Source organism: Rhincodon typus, chromosome 11, assembly GCF_021869965.1.
Source record: "Rhincodon typus isolate 14 chromosome 11, sRhiTyp1.1, whole genome shotgun sequence".
Lineage (NCBI taxonomy): Eukaryota > Metazoa > Chordata > Chondrichthyes > Orectolobiformes > Rhincodontidae > Rhincodon > Rhincodon typus.
Genome location: NC_063342.1, coordinates 7,333,892 through 7,351,180, shown reverse-complemented (window position 1 = coordinate 7,351,180; position 17,289 = coordinate 7,333,892). Strand labels below are relative to the sequence as shown.

Sequence of the window (17,289 nt, the reverse complement as noted above, 5' to 3'; positions counted from 1 at the left end):
AATTAAAATGTTACTGGAGAAACAGCATTAGTGCAACTGTACCACCATGTTAGCCTTGCAGCCCTAGCATCATCTTTTGGTTACATATAATACATAGATTTCATAGTGTCCCCACTAAATGGGTACCCAGAGGCCTAAGCTGAGCAAAGAGGTCCAAAGCTCCCTACATGGTGCATAGTGTCAAATGAAGTCATTGACGTGTACTAGAGATTTGTTTGTACAATTATTTTAAAATATTTACATTTTTATATTTTGCTATTTTTGCAGCTAGAATAGCTGCAACTGTGAAAGAATAGAAATGTACACTTTTAAAAGCTAATAAACTGACTTTGAAAATATGCCTTTGTTAAATGGATGCCCTGGTTCAAATAAGCTGCTCAGACTGCACAGAAATCTGCCAGGGGAGGTAGTCATGGTATGATAAAGTCGCTAGACTAGTAATCCAGAACCCAGGCCAAAGTCCTTGGCACATAGGTTCAAATCCCATCATTGCAGATGGTGAAATTTTGGCAGAGCAGGCTTGAGAGATTGAATTGCCTGTGTCGTGCTCTTAGTTCTTATGGTCTTAGCCACACACACAAAAAATAAATGGATTCAAGTTGGTAATCACTAATGTCAGGCAGAGATTATGACAGCAATTTGCACATAGCAACATCCTACAAACAGCAATGAGATAAATGACCAGATAATGTTTAAAAGATGTTGGTTGAAGGATAAATATTGCCCAGAACATTCAATAAATCTCCTGGTCTTTCTTGGAATATGGTCTTATATGCCATCTGCATGGATAAACAAGACCTCCGTTGTTCTCTCTCATTCCATTTCACAATACAGCATCGCTCAGTACCGCATAGGAATGTCATCTTGGGTTATGTGCTCAATCCTTATGCTGAGCCTTAGACATGAGAAGCCGACCACTGAATCCTGGCTGATAGTATCAAAAATGACTCACACCTTCACTTTCTTCCTCCTGTACTCTGAAGGCTTCTATTCCTCGGTACAAATAACCTCATCAGAATCAGGTGACTTTGGAACCTTGACTAACTGGTCTGTATTCATGTGAGGTTCACAAGTTATTTGACCATCCAGGCTGTCACAACTGAACTCAAATCTGCCCTCAACCTGAATTCCATACACGTCTTGAGGTCAGATGGGGTATCTTGGGAACGAAGTACTTATATTGGAGCAAATATGTAGCTTACCACAATGAAACTTGGATTCCAACAGTTAAGCTACAAGGAGAGACTGCACAGACCGGGGCCATCCTCCTTGGAATGTAGACAATGAAGAGGTGATTTGATCAAAACTTTCAAGATATTAAGGGGAATAGATTAGGTTCACAAAGAGAAAATATTTTCAGGAGTGAAATTCAGAACCACTTTAGCATACTAGGGATGATGGGTGCTCAGAAGCTCTGTTTCACAAATGGAAACTGATGGAAAGATAACTGTTGCATTTAAAGCAGAGAATGATAATAGCTAAAAGTATTGAGAGGTACGGCACAAAGGCCAGTAAATGAGTTATGTTGAGGATCAGCCATGATATCACTGAATGGTTGGCAGGCTTAGAGACTAAATGGTCTCCTCCTGTTCCTTCTTTCTTAATGGTAACGACCACCAGCAGCAGTGGCAGGATGTACGCGCATTGGTACACATCGGTACCAATGACATAGGTAGAAAAAGGACTGAGAATGTGAAAAACGAGTACAGGGAGTTAGGTTGGAAGCTGAAGTCCAGGTCAAACAGGGTAGTTATCTCTGGATTACTACCAGTGCCACGTGATAACGAGGTAAGAAATAGGGAGAGAGCGCAGCTAAACATGTGGCTACAGGGCTGATGTAGGAGGGAGGGCTTCCATTATGTGGATAATTGGAGCACATTCTGGGGAAGGTGGGACCTGTACAGTAAGGACGGGTTGCACCTGAGCCAGAAGGGCACAAATATCCTGGGAGGGAGGTTTGCTAGAGCTGTACGGGGTGGTTTAAACTTTGGCAGGGGGTGGGGAACCGGATTTATAATTCAGAGGATGAGGTATTTGGCCTTCCAACAGACACAACAGGCAGTGAGGTGGTTTATAAAGAAATGCGGCTGATGGAGCGTAATTGCGGACACCGAGATGGTTAGAGGTGTGTATACTTCAATGCTAGAAGTATCAGAAATAAAGCGGATGAACTTAGAGCATGGGTCGGTACTTGGAACTACAATGTTGTGGACATTACAGAAACTTGGGTAACTCCGGGAGAGGAATGGTTGTTGGAAGTTCGGGGATTTAGATGCTTTAAAAGAAATAGGGAGGGTGGAAAAAGAGGTGGGGGAGTGGCATTGCTAGTCAGGGCGAGTATAGCAGCTACTGAAAGGCAGTTCGAGAATGATATGTCTACAGAGTCAGTTTGGGTTGAGGTCAGGAACCAGAAAGGAGCAGTCACTTTGTTGGGGGTTTTTCACAGACCCCCTAATAGTTGCAGAGAAGTAGAGGAGCGGATTGGGAGGCAGATACTGGAAAGGTGCAGAAGTCACAGGGTGTAGTCATGGGTGACTTCAACCTTCCAAATATTGATCGGAAACATTTTAGTTGTAATAGTTTAGATGGAGCAGATTTTGTCCAGTGCATTCAGGAAGGATTCCTGACACAGTATGTAGATAGACCAACACGAGGAGAGGCCACTTTGGATTTGGTGCTTGGCAATGAACCGGGCCAAGTGTTAGACTTGTTGGTAGGAGAGCATTTTGGTGGTAGCGATCATAACTCTGTTTCATTCACGACAGTCATGGATAAGGATAGGTACACTCGGCAGGGTAAAGTTTACAATTGGGGGAAGGGTAATTACAATTCAGTTAGGCAAGAACTGGGTAACATAAATTGGGAACAGATGCTGTCAGGGAAGAGCACCACAGAAATGTTGAGATTGTTTAAAGAATGCATACTGCAAGTGCTCGATATGTTTGTCCCTAGCAGGCAGAGAAGATGCGGTCGAGTGAGAGAGCCTTGGTTCTCGAGAGAGGTCGAACGACTGGTTAAGAGAAAGAAGGAGGCTTGTGTAAGGTTTAGGAAAACAGGAACGGAAAAGGCTCTAGAGGGATACAAGTTAGCCAGGAAGGAGCTGAAGAAAGGGCTTAGGAGAGCTATAAGGGGGCATGAGAAAACCTTGGCGGATAGGATCAAGGAAAACTCCAAGGCTTTTTACACATATGTGCAGAACAAGAGAATGACCAGAGAAAGGGTAGGACCGATCAAGGATTGTAAAGGGAATTTGTGCACAGAGCCTAAAGAGATAGGAGAGGTCCTTAATGAATGCTTTTCTTCAGTATTCACAACTGAGAGGGACCTAGTTGTAGAGGACGGCGTTGTGAAACAGGCAGGTAGGCTAGAGGAGGTCGATGTTAGTAAAGAAGATGTGCTAGGAATTTTGAGGAAGTTGAAGATAGATAAGTGCCCCGGGCCTGATGGGATTTATCCGAGGATTCTATGGGAAGCAAGGGACGAGATCGCAGGGCCTTTAGCGATGATCTTTTCGTCCTCACTCTCCACGGGTATAGTGCCGGAAGATTGGAAAGAGGCAAACGTCATTCCCTTGTTCAAAAAAGGGAACAGGGATAACCCCAGAAATTACAGGCCAGTTAGTCTTATGTCAGTGGTGGGCAAATTATTGGAAAGGGCTCTGAGAGACAGGATTTATGATCACTTGGAAAGGCACAGTTTGATTCCTGATAGTCAGCACAGATTTGTGAGGAGTAGGTCATGCCTCACAAACCTTATTGAATTCTTTGAAGAGGTGACCAAACACGTGGATGAAGGTGGAGCAGTGGATGTGGTATACATGGATTTAAGTAAGGCATTTGATAAGGTTTGCAGAAGGTAAGGAGGCACGGGATAGGGGGACATGTGGCAGATTGGATTCAGAATTGGCTGACCCTTAGAAGACAAAGGGTGGTAGTGGACGGAAAATATTCAGCACGGTGTTCAGTTACGAGTGGTGTACCACAAGGATCTGTTCTGGGTCCTCTTCTATTTGTGATTTTTGTAAATGATTTGGATGAAGGAGTGGAAGGATGGATTAGTAAGTTCGCGGACGATACGAAGGTGGGTCACGTTCTGGACAGTGCGGAGGGCTGTTCTAGGTTACAAAGGGACACTGATAAAATGCAGAGCTGGGCTGAGAAGTGGCAGATGGAGTTTAACCCTGAAAAGTGTGAGGTGATTCATTTTGGAAGGACAAACTTGAAAGCAGAATACAGGGTTAATGGAAAGATTCTTGGCAGTGTGGAGGAGCAGAGAGATCTTGGGGTTCATGTTCACAGTTCCCTGAAAGCTGCCACCCAGGTGGATAGAGTTGTTAAGAAGGCGTATGGTGTGTTAGCTTTCATTAATAGAGGGATCGAGTTCAAGAGCCGTGAAGTTATGCTCCAGCTATACAAAAGCCTGGTTCGGCCACATCTGGAGTATTGTGTCCAGTTCTGGTCACCTCATTACAGGAAAGATGTGGAAGCGTTGGAAAAGGTGCAGAGGAGATTTACCAGGATGTTGCCTGGAATGGATGGAAGGTCTTACCAGGAAAGGTTGAGAGAGCTAGGGTTTTTCTCTTTAGAATGACGAAGGATGAGAGGTGACTTGATAGAGGTGTACAAAATGATCAGAGGTATGGATAGAGTGGACAGCCAGAGACTTTTTCCTAGAGTGGAGGTAGCTATTATGAGGGGCATAGTTTTAAAGTGAGTGGAGGTGGATATAGGGGAGACGTCAGAGGTAGGTTCTTTACTCAGAGAGTGGTAGGGGCGTGGAATGCATTGCCGGAGAGGGTAGTGGAATCAGCCTCATTACGGGCATTTAAGCGGCTATTAGATAGGCATATGGATGATAGTATAAGGTAGCGGTGGAGGTTAGATAGACCTTAGGTTTAGGATAAAAGTTCAGCACAACATCGTGGGCCGAAGGGCCTGTATTGTGCTGTACTGATCTATGTTCTATGTAAAGTATTCCATTCCAGTTCATTTGCCTTGAACAGCCTAGACAGAAATATTCTATCATGAAACTTTCAGAAACGCCTCCTTCAGATTGAAAGAACTGTTGCAGAAGCTTAAAGGTTTTCAAAATTACAACGGACTAAATGAAAATGAAATTTGTAATCAATGAAAACAAGCAAGCACATACCAAGGATAACCAGACAAAGAATGAAGACTGAAGTGACAAGAAGTCTGGTCCCTCCCCCACAAGCGGTAATTCAAGCACAGAATACTTTTCCAAAGTGAGCTAAACAGTCTTTGCTACTGAGAACATGATGCATCTACTGGGGCATTCCATCACAAATGTGACAGACAACTTTGCAGACAGGCAATCTAATCTGCACTAATGCACGACCTTATCAGCCTAATGGCCTTTGCTCATATTTCGACATTTGTGAAACTTCAAGGTATCTGCTATTAATCCATAATCTGTATATAATGAGGGTTTCTGGTAATGTAGGATTCTTTGGTTTTCTGATTCAGGATTCATACCCCACATATTTGTAAAGATCCATGTCTAGACTCTCAAATTGGACAGGTTTAGGTGAAATAATATCAAAGCATGGCCAGTTAGTGGGAGAACTCTAATTTCAGAGTCTGAAGTCCCCAACCAGAGATTTACGAACATAATGTTAACTAATACTCCAGTATAAAACTGACAGGGTGTTGCACCGTTGGACGTGCAGTCTTTCAGTCAAGACATTAAACCATCTGCTCTCTCAGGTGAAGATCACACAACACTATCCAAAGAACAGCAGGGAGTTCTCCCACATGTCTTTATCCCTGAACCAACGATTAAAAAGCCCAGAATATTAACTATCTCATTCTGTTTGTCAGAGCTTGATGTGCATAAATTGCTTTCCATGTTTCCTATATGACAATAGCAATTATGCTATAAAAGTACTCTATTGGCTGTAAAATGCTGTGCAACATTCTGAGCTGCTATATAAATGCAAACGCTATTCTTCAGTAGGCTCAGGAAGAACAAAATCACCTGTGCTACAAAGAATGTCCACTGTCAAGGGTGATTAGCCCAGCAGACACGAGAATCACAGTTTGAAAATTCTTGGATACTAATGTAAATTGTATTCAAAGTGTTTGGGCAATACTTCAAGTGAACACCTTCAAAAAAAAGAAAAACTTTTTCGCATGGGGCAATGGAAGTTTCCATGTAAGGTGCAGCCCAGCTGTACCCTGTGCACTACAACAGCATGGTGCCATCAGAACATAGGGTGGGCGTGTGATTTACGATGCCTGAAACATCAAGCTTTTGGTCTTGGCTGCATCTTGGTATGAGATTTTTGCACTTACAGCGACACCTTTCAATTCCAATCTAATCTAATAATATTTTTTTTAGTCTGAGCAGATTCGGTGCACAGTTGTTACTTCCCACAGAGGAATCAACTGGGTGAGTGATAAGTGGCAAAGGAAGGAGAATTTGAGGTGAAAATTATTTTCCACATGGCAAGTAAGCATTCTTAGAAGTAATTCATAGGGCAGTTCTGTCCGTAACGCCTGACTTATGAGGGTTCCAAATAAGCATGTGAAGGTCAGTGGAAGCCCTATGAAGTCATTAATCCTAAATAACTTTTTGCCAAGTTGTAACTGGATCTCATGCAGTGGAACAGTGATGATCACTTGTTTACACCCACACTGAATGGCAGCTGATTGCAAACCACGGGCACTTTTAATAAACACATTCTATAAAAGTGCAGTTGACATCAAGTGCACAAGGTTCTTTCCTCACTGTCATTCATGCTCCACGTTGATAACTATCGCCCTTGTTCTTCTCCCCATTGCCATCACTGTCCACATAGGCAACTCTACACACATAATATGCCCGCACCATCCCTCCCCCAACATCACACACAACACACCCCAGCTTCAACTCCCACCCTCCTCCCCTCAAGTCACTGTCACATGGACCTAGCAAATGCTTGGCCCGTCTACGCTCAATTTTCTGCAACCCAATTCTACACAACCACTGCCAACATATACAGCTTTCTGTCATAGCTCAGCTCCTTCCTCCTCCCCCGCACAGTTAACACAGCACAGCAGCCAATAACAAAAACAAAGTTGCTAGAAAAACTCAGCAGGTCTGGCAGCATCTGTGAAGGAAAAAACAGAGTTAACGTTTCGGATCCGGTGACGGAAACGTTAACTCTTTTCCTTCACAGATGCTGCCAGACCTGCTGAGCTTTTCCGGCAACTTTGTTTTTGTTCCTGATTTACAGCATCCGCAGTTCTTTCAGTTTTTATTACAGCAGCCAATAACCAAAACTAAACAGAATTCAGTTCAGCTGCAAATAGCTTCGTTACTGACTGTCTAGACCCAGGTATAAAGAACAATTCATTCGGTCAAAGTCGCAAGACAGTGAGCAGAGGCAATTATACATAAGCATTGATCATTGAACCAAGTGTTATAGGAAAAGAAGGGAAAGTGGAGTTGAGCATTACCAGAACAGCCATGATCTGATTGAACAGTGGAGCTCTATGGGTTGAATGACCTACTTCTGTTCCCATGTCTTATAGTCTTATGGTGTAGCTGGGGGTCAGGAGCAAATCACCCAAAGGACAGTCTCATATTGCCAATATTATCCGATACAATGACTGAACTGGTCACAGTCAGTACACCAACATCGAAGGCCAGGAATAAAATAAGTTCAATATTTTGGTTGTTCCACTTTTCAAAAAAAAAAGTCACTTTCTGCTCACAGTATCAATCCAGTAAGATCATAATTCCTTAAAGTTCCTTGCTGCACCCGGGGTCATCTGGAATACACGGACCTTCTCCCTTCATCAATAGACAGGGCTCCACTATCCCTGGTTCACCTCCTCAAAAAGTTACACTATGACTAAACTGCTTCCCTTTTTCAGAGCTGGGGTTTTCTCCTGTCATTTCTATTTTGTGGGTGTACGTAAAATTGGAGTTTCCTGTTTGCCTTTAGTTCTGGATTCAGATGCTTGTACCCTCTCTCCCCCTCTTCTTACTCTCGATGTAGTTATAGTTCATTACTGAGAAGACTATTTGAAGGTTGCTGGACACCAGCTTATTAGAAAAAAGAAATTAAAGGAAGGTAACCAAGAAGAAACAACTAGGAGGCTCTTGAGCTTGTGTTTGAACACGTTGCAGAACAAAGGGGCAACTTGGGGCAATAAAAGAGTTCAACAGTTTAAAAAGAACGAATGAAAGAAAGAAGGAGCAGCACAGCTCAAAAACATCATGACAGTAAAGTTAACGGAGCAAAGGCAATATCAAAGAAAAAACAAATTAGCGAGTGATTTGCTTATTCAATGCAAAGCCAGAATTCAGCAACCAGTACTGGGTCTTCTTCCACTGAACTCTAAGCAGCGAAGGGAGAAAGAGGAGGAGGCTGGAGGTGAGAGAGAGAAAATGACTTGTCTACCAATGAAGGTTTATGATGTTCTCAGGAAATAGGATGTGCTGTGAAATGGGAGCAATTCAGTCAGCAAGCATACTCATAAGCATTGCAAGCTGTCCCATAAAAGAAAACCAAGTACAACCAGCATAAACAAACAACTGAGTCACTCAGATGGGAACTGCTACCTGATCCAAGGTATCATTTCTAGACCCATCTGTTTCTTAGTCAGCAGTTGTTGGGGTGGGGGTATTTAGGGAAGAGAGGGACAACTGTGCAGCTAACTCAAACTGTTCTGGAACACAGTGGCATTCCACCATTCCCCATCCACAGAGAGCAAAGCCCGGTGCTGGACCTGTATCAGGTTAATGCCACAATTTGTTCTTAGCACATCTCACACCACAGACCACTGAGTCACTCAGTCAAACCATTCAAAAACATAGAATACTGCTCTCCTAGTGGAGTACATAGGTTCCACCTTTTGAATGCGATGTTAAACCGAACACTCGTCTTCCTTATCAGGTGGATGGAAAAGATGCACGAGTGTTGTTTTGAAATAGAATGGGAAGTTTCCTCCATTGTTGTTCTTCAACCAACATTGCAAAAATCTATGATTTGATCACTTTTTTTTTAATATTTGGGATCTTTCTGAGCAGAAACTGGCTGAGGAATTTCCACTACAAAATACAGGCTTGTGAAGTGATTTGGAAGATCCTGGAGTTGTGAAATGAGCTAAATGCTGAAAGACTGAGTCTTTGAGAGGTCACAGATTTCCCAACACCCAAACCTGTAATTCACTGGACAGCCTGCCACAGCGATACCGTGGATCAGTGGTTAGCACTGCCGCCTTACAGCGCCAGGGACCTGGGTTCGATTCCACCCTCAGGCGACTGTCTGTGTGGAGATTGCATGTTCTCCCCGTCTCTGCATAGGTTTCCGCCGGATGCTCCAGATTCCTCCCACAGTCCAAAGATGTGCAAGTCAGGTTGATTAGCCATGGTAAATTGCCCATAGTGTTCAGGGATGTGTAGAATAGCTGTGTTAGCCATGCAAAATGCAGGGTTACAGGAAAAGGGCAGGGCGATGGATCTGGGTGGGATGCTGTTTTGTGGGTCAGTGTGGACTTGTTAGGCCGAAGGGCCTGTTTCTACACTGTAGGGATTCTATGATTCACATCTCAAAGTGGAGGGCCAGAGTCAGGCTCAATTCCAACTCCATTTACAGTGGGACAGTCTTATGATTCTCATTCTGCACATCTCACAGTGAAGAAACGATATGCCTGGGCAGAACTCGAAAAATCCTACCCTGGGCTCGGGAAGGAATGAAATGTTTGGACTGAGAAAACAAACGGTGTTCTCACCTGAATGACTGCACTGAACCAGCAGGTGTTTCCTACATTCTTCAACCCAACAGGACAGCTCTCCTGTCGCTTTCGATCGTATGGATTTATCGAGTCACTCCATACCTCCCCTTGTGTCCTTTTCAAGCTCGCCTTGTTTTCTGCGATGCTGGCTTCTAGTACTCTTAGCGACAATAAAAATAAAACATGTGTTATAAGCTAAAACTGTCCAGAACATCAAGCTAGAAATGATCCTCATCAACTGACAAGAAGCATAAAGGTCCCATTTTCACTGTTCAAGTCTGCCACTTTCATTCTGATTGTTAATTAAAATTTCCAAGTCTCGTCTGCTCTTCCAAACTCAAGCGGTGTCCAGGTACAGCATTTCATGTGTGTAAAGACCAAGGCAAATACTGGCAGTGAGAGTATTTTCGGGTAATTGACTTGAGGTATTGCACAAGAAGCCTATTGCATATCAAAGCGGGTTGAGTTAAATATTTTTCTATTGCATTAGTGTTAATGTACTAATGTAATCCAAGGCAGAGACATCATTCCCATTGTTTCGCAAAAATATGATCAATACACAACAGTTTTAACACAAATAATTAAAAATCAGTTCTTTGCATTAAAAAAAATTCAGTATCACCAGTCAGGCCACTTTCTGTAGTAATGACAGTACCTTTCACCTGAGTACCATTCACCTAGTTATTGAGTTGTGGGGATCTACAACAGATTTCAATGTTGAGCTACGAATAGAAATAGGTCAATAAATACCGAAGCTCAAAAAGAAATTCTGGAAAAACTCAGCAGCATCTGTGGCGAGAAAGCAGAGTTATGTTTTAGGTCCAATGATCCTACTTCAGAACTGACTGTAGTTAGGAAAAGATTGGTATATATGCTGAAGACAGGATGTTGGGCGGTAACACGATAGGTGGAGATGGAGCCCAGACAGACAGAACAATTGGACAGACTAAAGAATGGGTAAATGTCAGCCTAGACAAATCAATAGCTGCAAATGACGACTATTGGTAGCTGGCAACGGGTTGTTTGCGATAGCTGGCAGCTCTACTGTCATTACTACAGGAGCTGACATTAGCTGCCAGAAATCTTTGGGACAGGAGCAACAGAGGAAATATACTGGTTAAAAAAAAAACACAAGCTTCAGGTGGACTGAAACAGGGAACAAGATTGGCAACCTGTGCCCTTCAGAAACCATCCAATCATCCCTCGTGCCGAGTAAGAAGCATCACCTTCCCTAGCAGGTCATGTGGGTGAGTGAGTGGATGGATGGCTAGATGAGTGGGTCAGGAAGAAGAGCTATAAGTGAGTGAGTATGGGGGCAGGGGAGGCTTGGGAAATGAGCTGCTGAATGTGCAAGTGAATTACTCACCTCACACGGACCCTTACAGCCAGCAAAGGAAGCAGACTTCTAGCCCATTACTCTGTGCTGGATTCAAATGCAAATCTCGTTAGTGAAAACAGAGTTTGTACCAACTGACTAAAGAGAAATTCATAATTCACTGGTTCCACGTGCATCAACAATGTACAGGACTTTTGAGATTAGTTTTCTCCTAATTTCTTTCCTCTCCCTTCGTGAAACATGGACTAACACTGGGGGACTATCTCTCAAGCATCAAGAGCTTTGCAACACCTCAGCCAAGTAGATGCTTTACATGTGGATGAACAGGTGTTCCCAACAGCTGTTGAACCACGCAGTCATCACAACTGAGCTTGACAGTCATAGGCATATATATTACATAGTCAAGAGCTGAGCCAGTCGCTGGAATCTTTCTCATTAGCCTATCAGTGTCAACTGTGACTCAATAACTAGCACTCTTGAATCAGAAAATCGGGGATTCATGTTCTACTCTAGAGACTGGAACATAAAACATAGGTTGACACTTCCAATGCAGTACTGAGCGAGTGTTCCAGTTTCAGAAGGGGCTGCCTTTCAGATGAGAGATTAAATCCATAAAAGATCTCATAAGAGCAGGATCCCCCAACAGTGTCCTGACCAATACTTATCCTCCACTCAATATTCCTAACAAAAAAAAAATCAACTGTTCTTGGTAATGTTGCTGCCTGTGAAATCTTGCTATATACAAATTGGCTGATTTTCCTATATTACACTTTAAAAGGACTTAATTGGTGTAAAGTACTCTGCCGTGTGTTGAGGATGTGAAAGGCACTATATAAAATTAAGAACTTCTTTTCACACCTCTAAAGATGAGTTAACTAGGACTGAAAAGAAGATTGTTCTATCTTTCATAGCTCTTCTTGGCTAAACTGAACCAACAAGCTCATCTCTTTAATTGAAATACATGAAAAGGAGGATGTCAAAACTTCAAAAGTCACAGAGGCAGAGGATCTGGGTGCGTTGTGAAGTTGGTGCATTCTGGCTGAAAACCATTTCCAGTTATTCAGTATGATCAAGCTTTTAACAGAGAATGCGATATCCAAAACTTGCAGTGCAACAAATCATCAAGGCCTCTTAGACAGCACTTTCTAAATCCTTTACCTCTACCTCTAGAAGAACACAGACACCTTCAAGTTCCTATGCCAGCCACACACCATCCTAACTTAGAATTATATGACAATTTGTTCAGTATCACTGGGTCAAAACCCTGGAGCTTGCTCCCTAACAGCACTGTGGCAGTCCCTGTGCTCCGAGTGGTTTAAGAAGGCAGCTCACCATCATCATCTCCAGGGCAATTAGGAATGGGCAATAAATACTGGCCTAGGATGTGACACCCATTTCCTGTGAATTAAATTTTAAGAAAAGAAAATTATGAGGAGAATCACAGCTGAGAATTATTCCACATACAATGAGGCTCAATGACAAAAACTCGGGACAAGGGAAAACACAGAAACAGAAGAAAAAAAGAAACTGAAAGAAGAACAAGCCTGAAGGAATCAAAACCGAAACTAAAAAGTGAAACTGCACATGAAATGGGGCAGAATGCAATCCCCGTCATAATTCACAAGCTCATCAGATACCGGAGCCCTGTCAGTGGAATATAAATAGGCATTTTAAGTACATGCCTGTTACATATGCTATTTAAAATGGAATGGTGCAGAAAAGGCTCAAATGTGTGAATGAAGTGTTACTTCAATGGCACTTCAGCAGCTTTCAAAGGTCACAAAGAAGCTACTGTGAGGAAAAATACAGACTATGACAGATTATTCTTATTTTACCATCAAAGCTTTGTCGACTGAATTGGGGAAAAACAGAAAAGAAGCAAAACCATAAAACATTTCAGTGGGCACAATTTCCTCACAAATTGATGAGTTTGAATCAATTTTAATTTGATCCATCAGTTTCAGATTTTTGTTTCCTTTAACTATTACATTCAATCCTCTCAGTCGCTGGGGTTCACTCCAGGAGCTGCTTAGGACAATGTCTAAGGGGAAAACATCTTCAGCTCATTCATCAATGACCTTCCCTTCTGCAGAAGGTAAGGGGATGTTTGCTGACGATCAGTTATGGGTTTTGCCTGGACTACCCAGTTCCTGACCTCATCACAACCTTGGTACAAACATGGAGCAAAGAGCTGAACTTCACAGGTGACATGCGAGTGGCTGCCTTTGACATCAAGGCAACATTTGAACTAGTTTGGCATTAAGGAGCCCCAGGAAAAATGGAGTCTATGGGAATTGACAGGGGCAGGCAGCTTGCTGGTAGGAGTCATTCCTAGCACACAGGAAATTGGCTGCAGTTGCTGGAGGCCGGTCAGTTCAGTCCTAATAAATTACTTAATGAGCTCCTCAGGGTAGCATCCTAGGCTCAACTATCTTTAGCTGCTTTATCAATGATCTTCTTACCGTAACATCAGATGTGGAAATGTTTGCTGATGATTGCATGTTGTTCAGCCCCATTTACAACTCCCCAAATACTGAAAGTAGTCCGGGCCCAGATGGAGCAATATCCAGGTTTGGGCTGACAAGTGGCAAGTAACATTACCAACACACAATGACCATCTTCAACATGAGAGAATCTAACCATCGCCCCTTGATATCAATGGTATTACCAATGCAAATCCTGGGGTTCAGTACTGGCCAGAAACAGAACTGAATTTCCCATATAAATACTGTGGCTACAAGAACAGGTCAAAGGCTGGGGATTCTTCAGCAAGTAACTCACCTGCTGACTCTCCAGAGCCCATCCACTATCTACAAACACACAAGTCAGGAATGTTATGGAATACTTCCCCACTTGCCTGGATGAGTCCAGCTCCAACAATACTCAAGAAGCTTGACACCATCCAGAATAGCATGGCTTGCTTGATTAGCAATAAACATTCATTCCCTCCACCATCAACGCACTCAGTAGTATCAACATATAACATCTACAAGTATGTTGCCGATTCCACAGTGAATCTGTTTTTCACCCTTATAGGAAGTTGAACCAATATCATTACAACTGTGATGAACCATGGTTTTTTTTTGGAGAAAATACTTATGTGAAGTGATGCTCCCCTTAATAGGGGAGGCAATGGCCTAGTGGTATTATCATCAGAATATTAATCCTGAAACTCAGCTAATACTCTGGGAACCCAGGTTCAAATCCTACCATAGCAGATGGTGAAATCAGAACTCAATAAAAAGAATCTGGAATTAGGGGTCAAATGATGACCAGGAAACTATTGCTGATTGCGAAAAAAACCTATCTGGACTTACTAAGCTTTTTAGGGAAGGAAATCTGTCATCCTTACCTGGTCTTGCCTACATGTGACTCCAGACACACAGCAATATGGTTGACTCTTAACTGCCCTCTGGGCAATTATGTATGGGCAATAAATGCCAGCCCAGCCAGAGATGACCACATTCCTGGAGTGAATACAAAAATAGAACTAAATATCGCTGAAATAGGATTTCTGATATTAAAAAACAAGCAACTGGCTTCAGCAATTGATTATATGGCCAAGTTGTCAAGAAGATAAACAAGAGAAAAGGGGTCAAGAATTATAGGAGTATGAAGATTATGGGTGTAGTCGTTACAAGAGGAGTTTTTGTTTTGTTTTTTAGCTTTAATCAAGTTGCCTGCAGGACAGAAACAAACTTCTACCTTAGCTAAAAGAGTTCAAAACACAGGTTAACAGAAGGTCATCTAACAGTTCGTTGAACTTCTGGTATAGCCAAGATGCATGTTAGAAAGAGAGAGAGTATGTGTGCGTGGCTCGCATGAGAGTGTTTGAAAGTGTGAGACTGAAAGAGTGTGTGCACGCACACGCGCATGTACACAGACAGAGAGAGTTGAAAGGGATTTGAAGGGACAACCTTGCTGGAAGTAAACTAAAGGCCCAAGAAATTTCTGCCTATATACAAATCTTTGAATCAGCCTTCAAACCAAATGGTTAATATTCTAATTTTTGGTAAACATCTTGTTTGGGCTTTAGAATGTAAGTCAAATGGGTGCATAAGTGTAGACAAAAATGTGATTTAAGGACTTGATTTACACTATAAGTAGCTGAGTTCTTTATATTTTAAATGTTTTTAATGCAACTATTTAAGTTAGCATTTATTACTAATCATGTGTCCTGATTTTTTGTAATAAAATCCTTATGATTTAAACCCTGCTGCTTCATCCTTTTTATAAGTGAGTTTTCATTTTGAAAAAAAATTACAAGCCTCACCAAATTCAAAGCACAACCCAATGCAATTAAAAACTCAGTTTCCAAATGGAAACAATTATCTCTCTCTGCTGAGGAACTTTAGAACATTGAACTTAGGAGCAGGAATCCCTCCCACCAAATCCTCTCTCAATTTTGAACACTTCTGCCAAATCTCCTCTTCAACATCACTGCTCTAAGAATGATAAAACAGCTTCCCTTGTCTCTCCAATTTAACTGAAGTCTCTCAGTCAGGCACTATTTCAATTAGGCATGTATCACAGAAGATTAGTATGCAGGTACAGCAAGTAATCAAGAAAGCTAATAGAACACTGTTTCCTTATGAGGAGAATTGAATGCAAGAGAAGTGTGGTTATGCTTCATTTAATACAGGGCATTGGTGGACACATCTGGAGTACTGAGTAAAGTACTGGTCGCCATATTTACAGAAGGATTTTAATGCATTGGCAGCAGCTCAGATGAGGTTTACTGGACTAATATCTGGAATGAACAGATTGCCTCATGAGGAAAGGCTAAACAGGCTAGGCCTGTACCCTTTAGAGTTTAGAAGAGTCAGAGATTAATTAAGTGAAACATAAGATCCCGAAAGGACATTACCAGGTGGATGTTGAAAGCATGTTTCCTCTCGTGGGAGAATCAAGAACTAGGGGTCAAGTTTAAAAATAAGCAGGTGCCCTCTTTAAAAAACAGACGAAGAAACTTTTCTCCCAGAAGTTTGAGTATCTTTGGAATTCTCTTCTTCAAAAGGGAGCACATGGAAAATCTTTCAACATCTCTAAGATAGAGGGAGATAGGTTCTTAATTATCAAGGGTGACGAAAGATTATTAGGGAAATGTAGGAATTTAGAGTTAAGCTTAAAATCAGATCAGCCATAATTTTATCGAATGGCAGAGCAGGCTCAAAGGACCGAGTGACCTACTGTTGTTTCTTCTCATGTGTTCACAATTAATCTCCTCTCTATCCTCTGACAAGTCTGAAAATAATTTTGAAAGTATGGTCCTTGCACTGGAGATACTCCCTATTTGCCTCAACGGGTGCAACTCCATCAACACTCAAGAAGCTTGACACCACCCAGGACAAAGCAACCCATTTGATTGGCATAACATCCACAAGCATCCACTCCCTCTACCACCGATGCTCAGTAACAGCAGTGTGCACTATCCACAAGATACGCTGCTGAAAAGATTCTTAGACAGCACCTTCCAAACCCTTAACCACTTCTACCTTGAAGGTCAAGGGCAGCAGATAGGAGGGAACACCACACCTGCAAGTTCCCTTCCAAGCCAGTCACTATTCTTTCTTAGAAACATATTTCCATTCCCTCACTATCACTGGGTCAAATCATGGAATTCCCTCCCTAAGAGCATTGTGGGTCAGCTGAGAGCATGTGGACTGCAGCAATTCAAGAGGCAGTTCACTATCACTTTACAGGCAACTAGGGATGGGCAATAAATGCTAGTCAGCCAGTGACGCCCACGTCCCTCAAGTGAATTAAAAAGGGCATTGTTTAAAATTTTCACACAACCATTTCCTCTCTTGCACTTTAGTACATTACAATGGTTCATGATTGAAATACAATATAGACAAGAAACATTTAGCAGTATAATTACAAGTTGTATCCTTCCAAAAACTCAGGCAGATAGTGACATAGTGGACTAGTAATCCAGAGGCCCAAGATAAGACTCCAGGGGCATGCATGTGAATCCTCCACAGCAGATGGTGAAATCTGAGTTCAGTTAATGAAATCTCGAATTAAAAATGAATCTAATGGTAAACATGCAGCCATTAATCATCTGTCCTAAAGAAAATATCGAGTTGACAAATGTACATTAGGGAAGGGAAATATACCATTTCCTATCTGGTGTGGCCTACATGTGTTTCAGGGCCTGAAACAGTGTGCTGACTCCTAATTGCTTTCTGATAGGTCTAGCAAGCCTGT

The 17,289-nt window shown here is 42.2% G+C and overlaps 1 protein-coding gene across 6 annotated transcripts in view; it reads right to left on the bottom strand.

Annotated features, from left to right (window-relative positions):
- usp25 (ubiquitin specific peptidase 25) overlaps positions 1-17,289 on the bottom strand; it is a 163,174-nt gene that overhangs the window by 97,701 nt on the left and 48,184 nt on the right. For all 6 annotated transcript variants that reach the window (XM_048602648.1, XM_048602650.1, XM_048602652.1 and 3 more), the window contains exon 5: positions 9,741-9,903. In XM_048602648.1, coding sequence (XP_048458605.1) covers positions 9,741-9,903 — 163 coding nt within the window. The remainder of the gene's footprint in view (positions 1-9,740; positions 9,904-17,289) is intronic.